This window comes from Lontra canadensis, unplaced genomic scaffold (genome assembly GCF_010015895.1).
Source record: "Lontra canadensis isolate GAN:19392208 unplaced genomic scaffold, GSC_riverotter_1.0 scaffold52, whole genome shotgun sequence".
In the NCBI taxonomy this organism is placed as follows: domain Eukaryota; kingdom Metazoa; phylum Chordata; class Mammalia; order Carnivora; family Mustelidae; genus Lontra; species Lontra canadensis.
Genome location: NW_022631046.1, coordinates 8,881,501 through 8,900,163, shown reverse-complemented (window position 1 = coordinate 8,900,163; position 18,663 = coordinate 8,881,501). Strand labels below are relative to the sequence as shown.

The 18,663-nt window shown below is 50.1% G+C and overlaps 1 protein-coding gene across 2 annotated transcripts in view; it reads right to left on the bottom strand.

Moving 5' to 3' along the window:
- PLXNC1 (plexin C1) overlaps positions 1-14,702 on the bottom strand; it is a 141,333-nt gene extending 126,631 nt beyond the window's left edge. Inside the window, exon 1 of one of the 2 annotated variants that reach the window (XM_032874229.1) lies at positions 13,585-14,702. In XM_032874229.1, the coding sequence (XP_032730120.1) occupies positions 13,585-14,649 (1,065 nt within the window). In that variant the 5' untranslated portion in view covers positions 14,650-14,702. The remainder of the gene's footprint in view (positions 1-13,584) is intronic. The other variant, XM_032874228.1, reaches the window with a different exon arrangement.
- Between the last annotated feature and the right edge of the window lie 3,961 nt (positions 14,703-18,663).

The window sequence follows — 18,663 nt, the reverse complement described above, 5'->3', positions numbered from 1 at the left end:
CCCTCAGTTTGGTGTTTCCAGGAAAGATACCAACAGGGGGCCTATTCACTACTTCTACCTTGAGAAAATGCCTCTTGGGCAGTTACTTTTGTATCCAGCTCTCCTTTGGCATATACTTATTTTGAAACAGTTTCTTCACCATTTCCTAGAACTCACCAGGGGTCCACTTGTGGTTGGGAAACCTCAGGTGGAGTCGTACACTCGAGATTTGTGCAGGCGTATGTGTGTGCATGCATGTGCGTGCACACACACACACACACACACACACACCCCACCACCTCCTCCCATTCTGCCCCCTATGGGCTGCTTGATTTTGAGATATCCCTGAACCTCAATGACCAAATCTATAAAATGGACAGACTAATATATATGCTCTGCCTCTTAGCATTGTTGTGAGGCTCAGATAAAACCCTGTACATGAAAATAAGTAGAAGATGATCTTTATTAAGCTAGAAGAGATGGAAAGAACAATTTCTCACCCAAGTTTGTGATTTCACTAGCCATTAAGACTGTTGCTTCTCTTTATTCTTCTAGAGTACACAACATTGCTTGGGTTCTAAGCTTACAGCATCTCTCTGATCCTCTGAAGGAAGAATTTACCCTGAGGACTCAAATGACCAAAAGGAAAAGTTCAAAGTGTGCACAAGGGGTGGAGAAGGGAAGTGTGGGGACATGGCTGGACAGTATGTACTCCAGCAGTCATCAGGCAACTAGCAGTCGAACCGTAGGAAACACAGAATGAAGTTTGAATTTTGCCTGTTCCCACTTGCTGTTCTGTCTTCTCTCCTCCCTCTGAACCCCTCAGTGTCAGCCTCGAAGCCCTACCCACCGCCAAAGTCCCACTCTCCAAGATTTATCCTTCCTCCTTCCTGCTTTACACCTCTTCCTCCATCAAAATCTCCATCTGCTCCTTGTGGCTAATTTCAGTCAATTAGTTCTGAAAAGAACCTGACTCAAATAATTCACAAAAAGAGATGAATGGCTGACAGTGGGGGAAAAAACACATTTTTCTACATTCTTAGAGTTGAAAAGCTCTCATTACACCAATGTTTTTGGACAAGGAAGCTGCTGGCATTCTAGATGGGGTATTTCTTTATCATGGGAGTGGTCCTGTGTGATACAGGACTTTTAGCATCCCTGACCCCTTGTCCATAAAATGTCAGTAGTGCCCCCATCCTGTCATTTGATTAAGTATGAAAGCTCCTTCCCCCACATCTCTACATACTGAACAAATGGCATCTTTCTCCTTGAGAACCACTGGAATCTATCACAAGATTTTGGAGTTGCTGGAAAATGATTATCTAGAAGTTTCTTGCCTCCAACCGTGTTCCTCCCTAGTCTTCCCCAACATGATGAAAGGTATCACCAATCACCCTCAGCTCCTTTCTGTCAATCCCCACAGCCATACATGAAAAATCTCAGCTGGCTTTGCCAATAATCTCGTTGGTCTTCTCCATCTCCATAGTCTGCCACCAGGCTAAGCACCCTCCATCTCTCTCCTGATCTACTGCAAGAGCATCCTGATCTCTCCCTTTGAACCTACAATCTTTCCCTGACCAGCAGTTAGAGTGATCCTTTAAAACATAAAGCAAGTAATGTTACTCCCTTGCCTAAATTTCTTTATCACCTTCCCATCACACTAGAACTACATCCAGATGTCTCCCCAGATCCTACCTGAGTTCATCCCTGCGGACTTCTTCTCATTTATTCCCACCAGTCCTCTCTTCCATTCCACCTCAATTCCCACAGTTCTTTGAGACTTTTTAACATGTTACCATATTTCTGCCTTAGGGCCTTTGCACATGTTATTTCTAGTTCCCCTTGTATGCTGGACCTTTCTAATCTTTCAGATTTCAAATTCAATGTCATCTCCTTGCTGACATGTAACTATAGACCTTTCCATCCCTATTTCAGTTATTATGAATCATAGTACTCCACTTTTCCCAGCAAGATTGTTTTAAAATTTTATTTATTATCTGTCTCCCAGTAGACTCCCAGCTCTAACAATAGTTTCTCTGATTCTGCATTTTGAAGGCAGCATACACCTAGGCATCTGATATGCAGTAGGTTGTCAATAAATGTTTATTGAATGCATGAATAAATATGTGGATCAACATTTGAATTCTTTCAGTCAATATCTTATCAGGCAACCTTGGTACATTGGTAAGTAGGTCTAATCATTACTGAGTTCTGCAGTTGAGCAGAAATTTGTCCTTGTGAACACTGGACCTTGGTTCTGCCTTAGGGAGCAATACTAACTAACCCACACCTCTTACCACCATACATCTTGGCCTTCTTCAAATTTTACATCCACAGTTTCTCTGCAAGTCATAAGAGAAAGTTCTGGGTCTCTTGCCCTTTCAGTCCATAGGCAGTCTAGAGAGTCAGTTTGCAGAAAATATGGTCCTCCCATGGGAACAAAGTACTTTAGGTTGTTCTCTGACCAAAAAAGAATAATTGGACTCTTTTTTCATGATTAGAATACCGTAATTTATAAACACAGCCTCACGTTGGGTTAACTCTTTAAAATGAAAATAGCATAATGGTACCATGGAAGAAAAAAACAGAACAAGAGATTTAGAGTTTAAAAAACGTGGGTTCAAGTTCAAGCTCTATTACGTATGGGTCGTGAGTCTTTAGGGAGGTCATTTAACCTGTCTGAGCCTTTTCTCCATCCACCATCACCTGTCTCCCCATCCACCACCGACCGTCCACCTACCCACCCATCATTTATGGAGCACTTGCTCTTGGACAAGGGTGTGATGTGTAAAATACAAATGGGAATAAACCCCTTCTTATCAAAATAAGTCAATGAAATAGGCTTTGAAAGAAAATACAACACTTTACATTTCACGTTGCTGGTTTCAGAAACAGCAACTGAAATGAATGGTTTGGGGAGGGGATCCACAGTTCATGGATAGAATTTTGGGGATTAAAAAAATAAAGTTATAGTTGAGCCTTGAGTGGCACAGGTGTTAGGGGTGCCAACCCCTCATACCAATGAAAATCCGTGTATAACTTTTGACTCCCCCAGAGCTTAACAACTGATAACCTGTTTACCCGAAGCCTTATCAATTAACATGTATTTTGTATCTTATATGTATTCTATACCGTATTAAGCTAAAGTAAACTAGAGAAAAGAAAATATTAACAGAATCAAAAGGAAAATACATTTACAGTACTGTAATTATAAAAAAAAAATCCAAGTGGACCTGCATTTCACCTAACTCCAACTGAAATACAGCATTTTCTTTAATTATGAATTCAGGACACAGTAGTATTAATGGAAACTGTGACTTTGTCACCAAAAGAAATCAGAATATTTTCATACCATTTTATAGTTGTTCAGATATCTCTAAATATCATCTAGGCTCATCTCTACTTTGAAATTATGGGAGTTACTGCTGTTAGATTCTGCTAGTTAATATTTTAAGATATATTACTACATCTCGGGGCACCTGGGTGGTTCAGTCCATTGAGCATCCGACTCCCAGTTTTGGCTCAGGTCATGATCCTACGGGTCATGAGATCGAGTCCCACAATGGGCTCTTAGCTCAGCGGAGAGTCTGTTTGGAGATTCTCTCCCTCTGCTCCTGCCCCCACTTGTGCACACATACTCTCATTCTCTCTCAAATAAATCAATCCATATTTTCAAAAAAGACATATTACTATAGCTCAATTTGAAAAACACAATTTGCTCTATCTCTGTAGCCATATAACTGGTTCATTTTGTAATTCGTTTCTATTTTATGCATCTAAAACCATTATTTGGAGGAGGATCTACAGGCTTCACAGAAGTCCATGGCACAAGGGCTCCAAGGTGGTTGGAGCCCTTGCGGTCGAGGACACGGAGATGTTGCTGCACACATGAGGCCGACCCTCCGTGACACCTACAACCCTTGGGTGCTCTGGGCTAGGTATCCCTCCTGTTGCCTCAGAGAAAGAAGGGTGAACACTTGGAATCCAATTCTTAAGACTGGTCACTGCTGAAAATGGAGCCTCGGGAAGATGTCAGTGAGCAATGATTAGAAACAGCTGATTGTTTGAGTTACTGCTTCTCCAGCAGACTCTTCCAAGACCAGGTGGGGTGAGGGGGTGATAGGGGAGCAACAAGAAATCCAGCTTCATTCCCTCACAGGGAAATGCCCCTCCCTTTGGGCTCCCTGGCTTCCTATCAACATAGCTCCAGGTATCACCTCTTCCTGGAAGCTCTCAGTTCACTGTGCTAGAATCACCATCTTCTCCGTGAAATGGAGAACACCTTTCCCGTTGGACAAATGTTATTGACGGCCCGCTAGGTGTGAGACCCTTTCATGACGCTTGGGAAACAGACTGACCTGGCAACTCCCCTGGAGTTGCCAGCAGCACCGTGTTGAGCCGAACACTGAGCCTGGCACGTCCCTAGTCCCTAACTTCTCTGTCCCCCGCCTGCATGGTGGCTCTTCCTGGTTGTCCCAAAGGCATCACCAAATCAACCAAATTCAACTTGTCTTCCAACTGGTCACCAAAACCTCTCAATTCTACATCTTAAAAAGTTATTTCATTTAATCCCTCCCTCTCCACTCTCACTGCCAACACCCCTGTTCCTATCGTCTACACCCCTCAGTTGGGTTATTGCAATCCACAGAATCCATGCGATTCTCTCCATGTTCACCATCTCCACTCTAGACCAAGGTGACATCATTTTCCGCCTGAAGCTTTTCCTGCTTCTGCCAGAGCTACCTTTCCATCCACTCCCCATGGAACTACATTATCTAGGGACTCAATGCCAATCATGTCACTTCCCTTCCAAGGCTCTTCCATGCTTTGAGAATAAAACGTCCTCTCCTTCCCACAGCCTGTGAGGCCTACAGGATCTGGCTACTGCTCCTGCCTTCTCCAACCTCCTACCCCAACCCTCTTCCCTCACCCCCTCCCCAGTACCCAACCAGGCTAACCTTGTTCTTTCAGCTGGCCAAGTCATTCCCCTTTGAGCCCTTGCACTTGCCCAGTGTGCAAGGTATGCTTGTGTCCCAGTTCTCCAAGGGGCCATCTACAAACATCCTTTCTCATCTTCCTAGTGTCGACTCAAACTGCTTAAACAGAACCTTCACTAGCACCAGCTAAGCTCACAACCTTAGCCTGTGCCTCTGTTGCTAACGTGCTAGAACACCACTGGTAACAGTAGGTGCTCCATAAATGCTAGCTATTATTCCAATGTAAAAAAAAAAAACTTCTTTACTTGCTACATGGTATCTCTTCTATTTACCACTGACAGAAGTATTTTAGCACAACACTTGGCATGTAATAGAAACTCAATAAATTGTTGGTTTGAACCAGTGAGCATCCTTCTGATCCACGGTTTCGCCTCTCCACTGTTCTGAGTAATCGCTCTAGAACACCATCAGATCACATCTGCATATTGCCCCGCTCTTGTCTTCCATCAGCCATGGCTAAGGTTTTCACACCCTGTTTGGCAGAATCCTAGAAGTTCCTCTGAGATGCCTCAGGGACAGGTAAGGTGAGGAAGGGCATGCCACAGGGTTCTCAGAACCTCCAAACCCCTGCTGCCCGCTGTGTCCCAGTGTTTGGCCAGGGGCTCACCCAGTGCAGCAGGTCAATGATGAGTACTAACCACTCTCTCATATGGAGCTCCTGGTTAAGACTGATTGTTAAGGACCGCGTTTGGAAGATCTGAAAGCGACTGACCATCAGGAGAAAATCCAGCCGTCTTTGCCTGTCTCATTAAGCCTGTGGCCATCTGGCCCTGCCTGCTCATTTCTGGACACTTTCCAGCCAGGAGGAGCTACCTGCGGTTTGCAAGCTTATTCAACGTCCCGCCTGTGTGCAAGCTGTCCCCTCTCTCTGGAACTCCCTTCCTTGCCTCCTCCACACAGCTTCAAGACACAGCTGCAGCATCACCTCTCTGAAGCCTCCAAGATCTTTCCTGGCTGAGTCTGACCCTCCGTCTAAGGGCATCAACTGGGTCTTTTGGCTACCTCTCACCGCGTCCCCTGGCATTGCACAGGCTTGCTTTACTCTCCCCCTTGCCATCAAGGCAGGGTGGGCGGCTCCCACCTGTGGGCCAAATCTGGCCGCCGCCTGTTTGGGTTTTTTTTTTTTTTTTTCTTTGAATGGCCCAGGAGCTAAGAATAGCTTTTACATTTTTAAATGGCTGGGGGAAAAAAATGAAAAGGATATTTCATATGTGAAAATTATATGAAATTCAGACTTCAGTGTGCATAAAGTTTTATTGGCACACTGTCCCATTTGCTCATGTGTGTATCATCTACAGTTGCTTGCACACAACAGTGGCACACTCAGCACCGAGTGTGTAGCACATACAGCCCACGATTATCGACGGGCTGACTTTTACAGGAAAGGTGTGCTGATGTCTGCTGAGACCACCAGCCAGCGTAGCAAAACTAGGCTTCCTGGGGTCAGATACCCACTGTAACTCCTCCCAGGAGAACAGTATCTGTAACTCTCAGGCAGACAAACCAATATAAAACAGCCACAGACTGTGGGGGAAAAGGTCACAATTCTATTTAATTTCGTGACAGTATGAAAATTACCATTTTCCTCAAAACAGAATATTAAGACCAAAAGAACCCCACTCTGGGCACATTTCATAAAAAGCGAACAGCAAACTTAATACTACTTCTACAGTAGTAGTTCGCTCCTACAAACAGGTTAGACCCATAAGTCCTACAAATTGCCCTACCCCCACCCCCACCCCAATCCCCTACCCCACCAGCAGACTTTGGGATTTCCTGGAGCAGGCCTCAGTTCTTATCAGCCACGGGCCACCACACGTTCAGGGAAGACAGAGAACATCGAGAAGCTTAGAGGGAGGAGAGAATGGTACTGTATTATAAACGACATAGCGTCCACAGTGGGGCTCTTCACCGTTCCACACGCAGGGAATCTGCCATATTGACCCCCCTCCTTCTGACCGGGCCAGGCATCTTGCCCCAAGAACCAGAAATCCCTACCCTGAGCTAGGGCTCTAATTTGGTATGAAAAGGTGAGCAATGCGATCTCTTTCCTGGAAATCTGAGTAAACAATACAGATTGTTGTTGCCAGTGGGGAGCCAGAGCAGAAGGTTAAATGCTGTTGAAACGTAGAGTGGGTATCACAGCAGGCTGCAGCATTCATGTGGAGGGCTTGAGAGGCAGATGTTTGAGGAAGAAGAGGGCACTGGGGGCAGGAGAGAGGGAAGTAGTCAGGCTAAGTCATGTTGACAGTGGAACCTTAGAATGAGCAACTGTTACTTCCTGCTGCTGAGCTTCTTTGAGCTGCCTTGGGTCCAGAACCTCCTTCTAACTCCATATCGAGGAAGCCACATCCTGTTACTATCAATAATCCTGATGGTGAGGACAGTAAATACATACACAGCATTTCCTAGGGGTCAGGTGGGGTTTATCCAAGACATATTAACTCCTTAGTCCAGACAATAGTCCTATGAAGCAAACAGGATGCCGATTTATAGATGAGGAAACTAGGGCACAGAAAGGGTAAGTAATTTGCTCAAGGTCCCACAACTTATACATGGCGCCTTTGGTCCCAGTTGACCTGGCTCCAGAGTTTGTGCCTGAAACCACTACACAGTCCTGCTCCTATTCCCAGATTTCCATGGAATTCCACCTAGTTCTTTCCGCTAAGCCTTCCGCCCCCTGATTTGAGCTTGCTCAAGTAGATGTTTGTTTCGCGTAACCAACTGTGCCTAAACGCAGAGATTCGTATGAGCACTGACGCTCGAAAGAGTAGATCCTCAGAGAATTTCAAGATGTGGAGCTGGTTCTGATGTACAGGAGAGTGGAAAACTCTGGAAATCCACCCCCCATCCTGAAATGAATTGCAAATAGACTGCTGTATACAATAGTGGAGGGGCTAATTAAACTGTGACCTCTAGGTTCTTGAGACTCAGAATACAAGCTCAAAAATGGAAAGAGTTTAGAAGGTTTTCTAGGTATTTGCTTTGAGCAATTAGAAGAGGATAAGGAGTACAACAGACATATGAAAAGATGCTCAACATCACTCACCATCAGGGAAATGCAAATCAAAACCACGAAGAGCTATTACCTCACACCTGTCAGAATGGCTAAAATCAACACAAGAAACAACAGGTGTTGGTGAGGATGGGGAGAAAAAGGAACATTTCTGTACTGCTGGTGGGAATGCAGACTTGTGCAGCCACTCTGGGAAACAGTATGGTGGTTCCTCAAAAAGTCAAAAACAGAATTGCTGTAGGATCCAGTAATTCCACTGGAATACTGGGTATTTACCCAGAGAAAATGAAAATGCTACCTACCCACTCAGTTTCTGATTTAGTAAATCTGATGGGGGGCCCAAGAATGTGCATTTCTAACAAGTTCCCAGGCGATGTTGATCTGATGTGTTTGGTCCAGCGACTATGCTTTGAGAACCACTGCCCTGCGGCGTCAAGCCCTTTCCTCCCATCACGGAAAAGCACAATCACACATGTTTTGAAATTATATCATAGGAATTCCAACCATGCTGGGTTTCCATGGTCAAAGTTAACTCGCATATTGGTAAGACCAGAAGTCTGACTCTTCCAATCAATGGGGATTTCTGGGAACGCCTGGAGGGGTGGAGGAATGCCAGATTGCCTGGGATTCAGGAAGAAAGAGGTTCTGATACATCAGACATTAAAAAAAAAAAAAAAAAAGCCAATGGTTAAAGCAGTTTGAAGTGGACAGACTCAAGAAAGTGTTGCTCCTAAGCAAGGAAACATTTCCAACAGGATCCTCTAAGACCTTGCATTGGCTCATTCCACAAATATTTCTCAAGTCCTAACTACACACCAGGTACTAGGCTAAGTACTCTGCGTTCAACAGGAAACAAAATGCTACCAATTCTTGAGCATTCTGGGGCTCGCGTTTTAATTGTGGCTGCTAACAGAGACAAGAGGTGCCGTAACCCAGACTTAACAGGCTGAGCTCTCTCGATTCAGGACCTGAGCTGGGTTGTGTCCAAGAACAAAGACTGGGAGAAGCCCCTTGAGGCCTTGTTGGTCTCCCCGAGGTCATTTGTGAGCCTTAATATAAAGAAATGTCAAAACAGTCCAAAAGTTGACAGATGAGGAGCTACGGCCCTCTTAGAGTCTGAACTTTCTTGGTTGTACAATCTGCAAAAAGAGAAATGCCGTTCTTGGAGCCATGGACGCTCCATTCTTTCATGTCTACTGTCCGCAAACAGCTGATCTTATCAGAGCAGTCAGGAGGGCCTGACTTGCTCCAAACAAGTTAGGACTGACACCAGAACCCAACATTCACGTCCTGGGCAGCCTGCGACGGTGGTTCACAAGCTCAGGTCCACAAGTCAGCCCTCCCACCCCCGCCGGTTCTAAATGTTCTGCCATTTCACATCTGTGGAACCTAACCAAAGCTCTCCAGGCCTCAATTCTCTACCTATAAAATCACAGTAGCAACTTCAGTCCTTGCCCCAGAGGAGGATTGTGAGAATCAACTGAAAATAAGGCATGTCAAGTGCTTAGCCCAAAGCCTGGCAATTAGAACAACCCAGTAGATAGTAGCTATGATTGCTTTTCCCCTCTAAGTCGGTGTTGGGTTTTTTGTGTTTTTTGTTTTGTTTTTTGGGGGTTTTTTGTTGTTGTTGTTTTTTGTTTTTTTTTCTTCTAGATCTACCCTTGTGTTTCAGATGTGTGTAGACGGGGAGAATTCACCAGCTAGTCTTCAGATTGCATAACGGCTAGACAGGATCATAACAGAAACTAAAGGAGGAATAAACATCACAGGAAGACTGTGGATTTTGAGGTCAAGAGGCAATGCACAAGTCTGCGCTGCGGAGAGATCCTGGGACATTACTTCTGCACACAACCGCTAGAAGGATCTTGGGTGACTGTCTGCTGGAGAGCACGTGAGTGTCTTTGTGGTTGTCCACATGACAGTTAAATTCTATCAGGCTTTGGACTTACGGGAGTGTGGAAGGGCGTGTGTCTCCCCACAAGGGCTAAGAATGAACTACAAGCAACCACCCTATTAGCCGACGGTTATTAAAAACACACCACCTTCAGTGTCTACGGAGCAGGTGAACACCATGTATAGACCACAAGCAACCCCAGGACCCAACTATGGTGGCCACGCCACTGTGGGAACAGCCAGACTTGGAAACGTGCGTCCACTTTTCTCTGGGTGTGTTGGCGTGGCAAGAGTAGCAGGAGTTCAGAGGGGAAGGAAGTTCATGAACTTGCATGTAATTTAACAGAATGAGCGGGGCGGGGGATGGGGGAGGGTGGGAATCACATGAAATTTTAAAACACTTCAAAGGGCACCGATCAGCCTCAACCCCACATTGTATGGGAGGTTGGTGGCTGCCTCTTTTAAGAGAAAGTCTGAAAAGCACTAGAGTGGTGGGGAAGAATACAGAGGTAGACTTTCAAGATCTGAGTTTAAGCCAGAAGGCTCAGGCGCTTATTTTGTTATCTTGAGCAAGTCACTTCTCTTGAGTTTCCTCATCAGGTAGATGGGGCTGTTCCTCATAGAATCAACTTTAGACTTGATCAGGGGCTGAGAAAAAATAATATATGGAGAAGTGCTGTACCAGTACTTATTAGGGTCATCAGAGAAAGGGGCTGTGGAAATCAGCTCCCTTGGCGTGGGTGCAGGCTGAAGGTAACGTGCTCTAGTTGTGAAAGCGATTCAAAGTTGATGGCAAGGTAGAAAAGTAAAGACCCAGTGTGTGAACAGCTGGGTACACACTCGTTGCACAAGCACCTCGTAAATTAATCCTCAGCGGAAGCCACTGACCTAGGAGAACCAAGAAAGGAGAAAACACAACCCAGTCACTCCTGTCACTTTGCTACCCATGGTTGGTTGAAGATGGAAAAGAAGAGAGAGCCACCTAGCAGGAAAGGAGAAGGCCAGCCAATCCAGCCGCTTGTGCCTCACTGCCTATGGGTTACTGTTAAGATTCCTGGGTTTGCCCTGAAGGAATCGCTGTTGGAGTCTATTGAGGCTCCCTCTGGAGCGTTTCAAGTCAGTCTCTGGTTTTAGGCACCTGTAATTCAGCCTGCCTTTTCCAAAATGCACTCAAAACCAGAAAATAAAATGCAGAACAAATGCAATCAAATGACATCATTGTTCTGAGTGACAATCGGGGGCACGCTGATCCTGTGACCCCATTAAATGGGGCTGCAACCTGCTATTGTCTTTTCAGTGGCAAATCCAGTAGCACCAGCACACGGCATTGTTTACACAAGCAGGCGCCAAGCAAATAGCTGTTGAATTAAGTATCTTATCTGCCTGTTTAATAGGTTCGAAAAATTGTCAGCTTTTTCATCAAACCTACCACCTTCCCCCCCCCCATTCAAACCCCTCTTGAAATTTACTTCCATTAAGGCTCTTTAATGCGGAGTAGCAGCAAGGAATTTACTTAAATTAGGAAAAAAAGAAAAAAAAAAGCAAAACTCCAAGCTCCCACCTGTGCAGCCATGACATGCTATTGTTTGAATCAGAGTATATTATTTAACTTGGATGACAAGCTCAGGGGGTAGGGACCCTGTCTTTCAGAATCCACAGCTCTCAGCACACTGGGAATTCTTGATAAATAACAGCAGCAAGAAAGGCTGCGGAGGGACCCCTTTTAATTATTTATTTTTCCGGTTCCAGATTTTTGGCAGTGTGTATTTATACCTGGCTTGATTTCCAAGGGAAAGCTCTCTCCAGAAGCTCCCCTGAAGAGGGATAAACAGCTCTCCGACTGCCCCCCTCCCTTCCCCTCCTCATCCCAGAGCAAGTAGGAACACCTGATCGAGCCAAAACGTGGATTCGGAGTGCACTCGGGATGCCTGCTGGGTTTGGAAAGGAGCGAAGTCCTCCAGGACCCCACGGGTACAGAGAGGCAGTCAAGAGAATTGTTTTGGCTCCACACATCCACACAGCTGTCAGATGACAGGGCCTGGACCTCTACTGTTATTACCCGCTGTGGGCCTCTGAGCTGTCTTGTCATTAACTCCAGAGACCAAGGATACCTAAAGCTTGGCACTAAGTAACATTTGGAGGTGCGTTCAAGTCTTTCCATGGAGGAGTAAAAGGCAACGATTTCTGCCCCACTTGAACTCTCAGATGCTAAACATCTAATAAAAACATATGAAACAGTATATGTGTATGGCAAGATGAAGGCATTTAGGGAGCACTAGTTATTACCTATGCTTTAAAAAATTATACCAGTAACTAAATGAAGGCATTACCCGCGTGTCCCAGCACACAACTGATAGGCAAGGAGGGAGAAGCAAATGGCCATCTAAGGAACCTTCGAAAGGACCTCCGTTTTTGTTTTTTCTTTTTCCCTCCTTGGATAACAGGGTGAATATTTGGTAAGATGTGCTTGGCAGAGAAAGGGGTGGGTGGGGCTGGGAGGGTCTTTCTGTACACATATTACCATACCTAGAGCCCAGGCTCCCCTGTGCACAACAATGTATCATTACAACACGTTTTCCAAGTGGAGACTTCTCCCCTTCCTCTCTGACGCATTTTACCCCAAAACAATGGCAACACCTGTAGCCGTTAATTTCTGCTCTTTGATTTCTGTCCAGTTATAAAGGAGGCTCTCAGCAGGCTCCCCTCTCAGGGGCCATATGTGGAGTCGACGTGCCAGCATCCTTGGAAGGAAAACGGCCTCTGAGAAGTGCACAATGGCTCCCTAATCCCCATCAACTGGACCCTCTTGAACCGCCGCTTTATTTTCCAGTCAAAGAGCTGCCAATCTCAAGAGTCAAGCTGTGGCTGCCCTGAGAACCCGGGGGCGGGAACCTGGGCTCTGGCTGGCTGGGCACAACACAAGGGTGGTGTCCCTGAGCCCCACAGTCGAGTCCGGTAACGTGCAGCCTAGAAACTGTGCGGCATCCCAACCTCTTATCTCACTCTCCCCTCCAGGCTGAAGCTTTTATCCACAAAGAGACCTCAGCCTCCCCTGCCTCTCCCGCCGGAGACCACAGCGCACTCACAGCACAGCCGCAGCCCCGCCCCCTCACACCGGGTCACGCCGAGGGTTCTGTTCCCCCAAGCGGGAGCCCCTCTTCTAGACTAGCACTGACCCATGCTGAGCAGGCTAGCAACTCTTCTGACCACATCACGTGTGTTGCTGGTTTGGGGGGGGGGGCTGGGGTGTGGCAGCGCGCCCTTTAGGTTCAACCGCCTTCTCTGCCCAGCGCGCCGCGTTTGGTAACGGTGTAGAGAAGGGTCAAACCCACACGCCTGCTAAGACCGTGCACCTGGGGAAGCGATTAGGGAAGGGAGGGGGGTAGGCTGCCTGCGGAGGCTCAGCCCCAAACAAGCGTCGTTTGGACAGAGAAGGATGGTACTGGGATGCAGTCATTAGAGTTTTCAGCCAAACTCCTACCCTCTCCACCTCCCTTTTTCCACTCCCTTTGGGGAACTCCGGCTGTGCTTTAGGGCAGCCCGAGGTCTCGGAGACAGTAAGAGAACGGCTCTTCGGCAGCCACCGAGCTGTGGGAATCCGGGACTTGGTGAATGGCAACCGGGTCTCCCTCCCGCTCGGCCTCGGCGGCGGCCCCCAACACCAACACTCCCCGCGGCGCCCCGGGGGGCAGGACTTACGCAGTTCTGCTCGGCCGTCTGGAAGTCCCAAGAGCAGCTCTTGGCGCGCTCCTGGATCTCACTCATCCTGAAGAGGCAGAGTGCGGTGGTGGCGGGGGAGCGCCTCTCCTGGCCCTCCCCGGTGGCCGCGCTGAACACGCCCGCCCAGACGCCCAGGGCCTCCACCAGGCTGGAGGAGAGGAGCAGGCGCCGGCCGTCGGGGTGGCCGTGGCCGCAGTCGAGGGCCGCCTGACCCTGGAACTGCAGCACCTTGGCGCTCTGCGCGATGCGCACCATGCTGGGCCAGCCGGTGGCGGCGCCGCTCGTGTAGTTGTAGGGATAGTAGGGGAAGTAGACGCTGCCGTTCCAGAGAAAGGCGTCCACGAAGTGCAAGCTGCCCGCGCCCCCGCGCAGCTTGAGGCGGCCCAGCTCCTCCGTGGCCAGGCTACGTCCCTCCGTGTCCTTGAGGGCGATGGCGGTGTCGCGGTCGGACGCCGCCGGGTTGCAGCGGCTAGCCGTCTCAGGCTCCGGCAGCACGTAGGTGGCGGCCACCGCCAGGTACCAGCGGTTCTGGTCCCCCGCGCGGTACACCACGCCGGCCGTCGAGCCCTGCGGGTGACACGACACCACCTCGGTGCCGTTGCGCAGGGAGCCGTGGCTCAGGTTGCCCAGCAGCCGCACCTCGCAGGCGCCCCGGTCGAAGGTCCAGCCGGTGAGCAGCAGCCCCGGGAGGTCGCCCGCCCCCTCGCTGTAGGGCAGCAGCAGCTTGCTGAAGCTGCTCCCCGGCCGGGGCCGCGCGGGGGGCGCCAGCGAGACGGGCTCCGTGCAGTTGCCCGCTTGGTCCCGGTACAGGCGCGAGAGCCTGTGCTCCAGGCTGTAGTCCAGCTGGTCCAGGCAGCTGCCGCTCGCCACGAACACGCCGTCCTTCCGGCTCGCCGCGATGGCTCCGATGGCTTGCTCCGACCGCCACACGGGTTCGTCCGCGCCCCGGCTCGGCGCCGCCAGCGCCAGCAGATAAGCGAGCAGGGGCAGCGGCGCGGCTGGGCGCGGGGGGCGCGGCGGTGCCTTCCTCCGGGAGACCTCCATGGGGCTGGGGGGGCCGCCCCCGGGCAGGGCGCGCGGCGGCGACGGCGGCTCAGGCGCGCGGCGACGGAGACGCGGGCGGCGGCGGCGGCGGCTCCTGCGCGCGCTCGGGCTCCAGCGGCCGCCCCATCCCCGCGGCTCGCCCGGGAAGGAGAGCAGGGAGGGCGGCACGCGGCGGGGCCGCTCCGGCAGCCTGCGCGGCGACTGTGGCGGCTGCGGCGGCGGCGGCGGCAAGCCCTGCGCGCTCCGGAGCGGCTTCCTCCTCGCCCTGCTTCTCCGGAGAGTTCCTCTGTGCAGCGCTGGCGCTCGCGGGGAGGCGCGGAGGGTAAGGGAGGGGACGGGCGGAGGGGAGCGAGGCAGGCGGGGAGGGCTGGAGAGGTTGGGTGCGCTTGTGCGTTTCACTTTCCCATTGTGAAAGTGGGATGCAACTGGCCCCCTTCCTCATCCTCTTCCTCCTCCGCCCTCCGCCTCCTGCCCGCCCGCCCTCCCTCCCTCCACGCCCATCTCCCCTCCCCTCTTGATTCGGTGAGGTAGGGAGGAGGAAGGTCTCGTAATTTGGGTTACTGTGTAGGTGGCCTCTTTCATCTATTCATAACAAAGCTGAGCCGCCTGCTGTTGCCGCCGCGGCCGCCACCATCGCCCCTTGGCTCTCCCGGGGCTCCCGGGGCGCGCTAGCAGTATGCCAAGCGGGCTCCCGCGCGCGTCCGCCCGCGGGGCTGCTCCAACGCTCGGGTTTTGTTTATGAGAGCAGCCGGGGGGATGCGCCAGGCACCGGGGAGCGAGGACCTAGGGCGCCGAGGGTTTGCAGCTGAGGCCCAGGGCTCAGGCCACAGGGAGGCTGCAGGGCGGCTGACAGGTGTGGAGCGGCGGGAAGGAGGCCCTGGGGAGGCCCGCGGGAGACGTGCACGAGCCGGAGGCTCAGGGGACGGAGGTGTCCCTGCCACAGGGGTTGGGTTTCCCCGGGTCAGAGGAGCGAGGTGGGGGAAAGGCAGGCGCCGAGACTCCGGTTCTGGACAATCCCCAGGGCCAGAGCTCCCATATTTGAAAAGGTTCTCTGATCTCCCTTGGCAACGGAGTCCCAGGCTCCCAGACCTGGCGCTTAGAAAGTTCTACTCAACATCTAGCCTCAATGTTCCTGGTTAACATTTATTGAGCACTTACTGCGTGCCGGCTGCTGTTCGAAATTTACCCCATGGATTAAAAAAGACTCGTTTAATACCCCAATAACCCTTTTAATTAGTGACTGTTGTAATCATCATCCCCATTTAGTAGTGAGAATGATCATGGTTGAGGTTATGGAACTCTCATGGGCCCTACCTCTGGTTAACAGTAGAGGTGAGTTTCGAATCCCTGTCTAGCTTCAGGGCCACTTACACATCTTGCTCTAGCCAGGTGCCACCTGTGGCCGATCCAATAAGGCTGCGAGATCATTTTCAGCAAGTGGGCCTGCAAAGTTCCCCAAGTTAAATGCTCCAACCTGCCCTCCCCAGCCCAGCCTTCTAATTTTAGAGCTAGGTACCCTTTATTCCCTAGAGGCTCTCTCTCTGCCTCATCCTTTTCCACTTCTTTTCTTCGGGCCTTCTGAGGTCTCACCAATCCACCCAGGGGTGCCCCCAAAGCCACCAAGAATTTCTGGAGCACAGTGAATTTCTGAATCATTGCACATGTGGGGGTAGGTTCATGATCTCTCAGAGGAAGCACAAATGCCTCCCAGCTTCCTGAGGCAGCTGATGGGACCAACAGCACACTTCGAGTCTGGCAGGTGACCCGGGGTGGGGGGTGTAATAAGGGGCTCCCCAGGACCCTGACGCATCTTTGCAAAAAGATCTCTGTCCCTTCACCGGCTGCTTCCAGGCCACAGGGCCCAGGGAGAGTAATGGGATACATCACCTTTCTTCTTTCCCTTCCTGGCTCCCCAACTCTAGATGGACTCTATTTTGGTGGGGGGAATGGGGTGAACGGGCTTCCTCCAGATGCTGAACCCTCTTGAAGGAGCAGCTGCCACAGGTTTCCAGTTTCTAAAATAGTGCTTCAAGTTCTCCCCCGTGCTGATGGATGAGGCAGGAGAAGGAGCTTGGGGAGGCTGGAGGGACAGAGGGTGGGCTGAGGCAGGAAGCAGAAGAGAAACAGAAGTTTCTGCCCTTGCCATGCAGTTAAAGAATCCCACCATCCCAGCAGTGGCTCTCGTATTCTGCATTCACAGTGGTCATCGTCCCATTCAATAATTTCCCTGTCTGAAATTGGATGACATTATCTCTGCCTGCCAGTGGGCAGGAAATACTTTGCCGTGAGCTGTGTGGCAGTGGCAGCCGGGGTACTGGGGAGGGGGACGAATGAGGGAGACAGCCTGGGACCCCAGGCTGACGTTAGTCGGGAGACTGTCCATAATGCACATCAGATATGCTCTCTGCTGCAAGATAATCAGGCCCCACTCCCCCATTCTCTGCCTACCTGAAATGTTTTAATCACTTTCTTGCTCTGCTGGAAACGGGAAAAGTAGTACCCAAGAAACACCTGCAGAAACTCACCGAAGCCCTCCCAGCATCGGAGCGGATTCCCGTTGTGGACACGGTGACACTTTTCCCTGTGAATGATGAGGAACACAGCGTTCATCACTGCTGCCGCGAACCCGCCGCGGCATGGCTGTCGCTGTGCTGAGAAGCAACGGTCCAATTCCATTCTGGAGATAGTTTTACTTCACTGGTAACCACGCAATTTCTCTAAGTCCTGCAGAGCTGTGACAATCAGGAGGAGACCATCTTGGGAGCTATTTGGATTAAACATACTCTATGGTTGGCATTTTGATCACCACTCAATTCGTTGCCGCCTTGTTCTGAGAAAGAAACATCTGAAAAATACTAGCAGCAAGGAGCATAAATGGCTCCGATGGCTACAGTTTCTTGCCATTCTAGAATCCAGGATGACAAGCCCCACTCCTGGAAGCACGCCTCCTTTTTTTCCCCGTTGAACTGTCTGCAGGCGCCTATGGGGAAGGGAGTCAGAAGCTGTGCCTACTTTTTGGCATGAGAAAGGCAGGAGACTAGGGAGCATGTAAATATATTCTTTGCTGAGTCTACCCCATTTTGTACAAACATGTTTGCCCCTTTCCAATTTTCCTGTGTACTAAAGCTCCACCTGGAGGACATAATCTCACACTTGAAAAGCGTGGGAAATACGAACAACAGAAATCAGTGGGCATGTGGATTCTGTCTGGCTCAGCTCGCTTCCCGCCCCCCACCCCGGACCCTGGCGCCCAGCCAGGGGTGCGAGTCCCCCTGGTGACACGGCTTCCCTCTCCCACTGACGGAGCCCATGCTGGTGGGTGTCACTCGCTGCACATTTGGAACTCCTTGTCACACCACTGGCTGAAACCCAAAGAAAAAGAAGACGGTGCAAATTTATCCTCCAGACAGAGGCCCGCTACCACGGAAACAGGCAGTTCAGGCTGATTTGGAGCCGTTTTATTTGTAGCATTCACTAGATCGGAAAGTCTTCGTAATGAGAAAGTCAGCTCCCCCAGGCAGCTCCGACAACCTGGGTTAACCAGACCATCCACAATCAGACTCATTTCTACCGGACAGGACTTTATAGATTCAACGGTTTCCTGCTGAGGCTCAGGACATGAAAAACTGTTCGGTAGACAACTGGTCACAGTCACAAGACAGCTATCATTGGTGTTCTCAGTTTTCTTTCTGACTTTAAAGAAAAAAAAAAAATCTGACAGTGATCTGTAGGATGACTGGGCCGGCAGAGATCGAAAGCACCGAAGGTACCAGTTCCGGTGGCCAATGAATTCTCTGCCTCGTTCAAGGAGTTACCACCCCTCTGGCTGCATTTGGGAACCCCGGTGGGTCTCATCGTACCAGTGCTGTCCTGCTAGGACTTCAGACAGGCTGCGTCCTTCCCCACAGCTTTGCTCAAGTCTACATGGTCTTCCACATCCAGGTCCTTATCAAAGCTCCCGGCCCCTTTTGGTGACTGACAGGAAAAAAGACATGAGCCAGCCTCCTTTCTAGT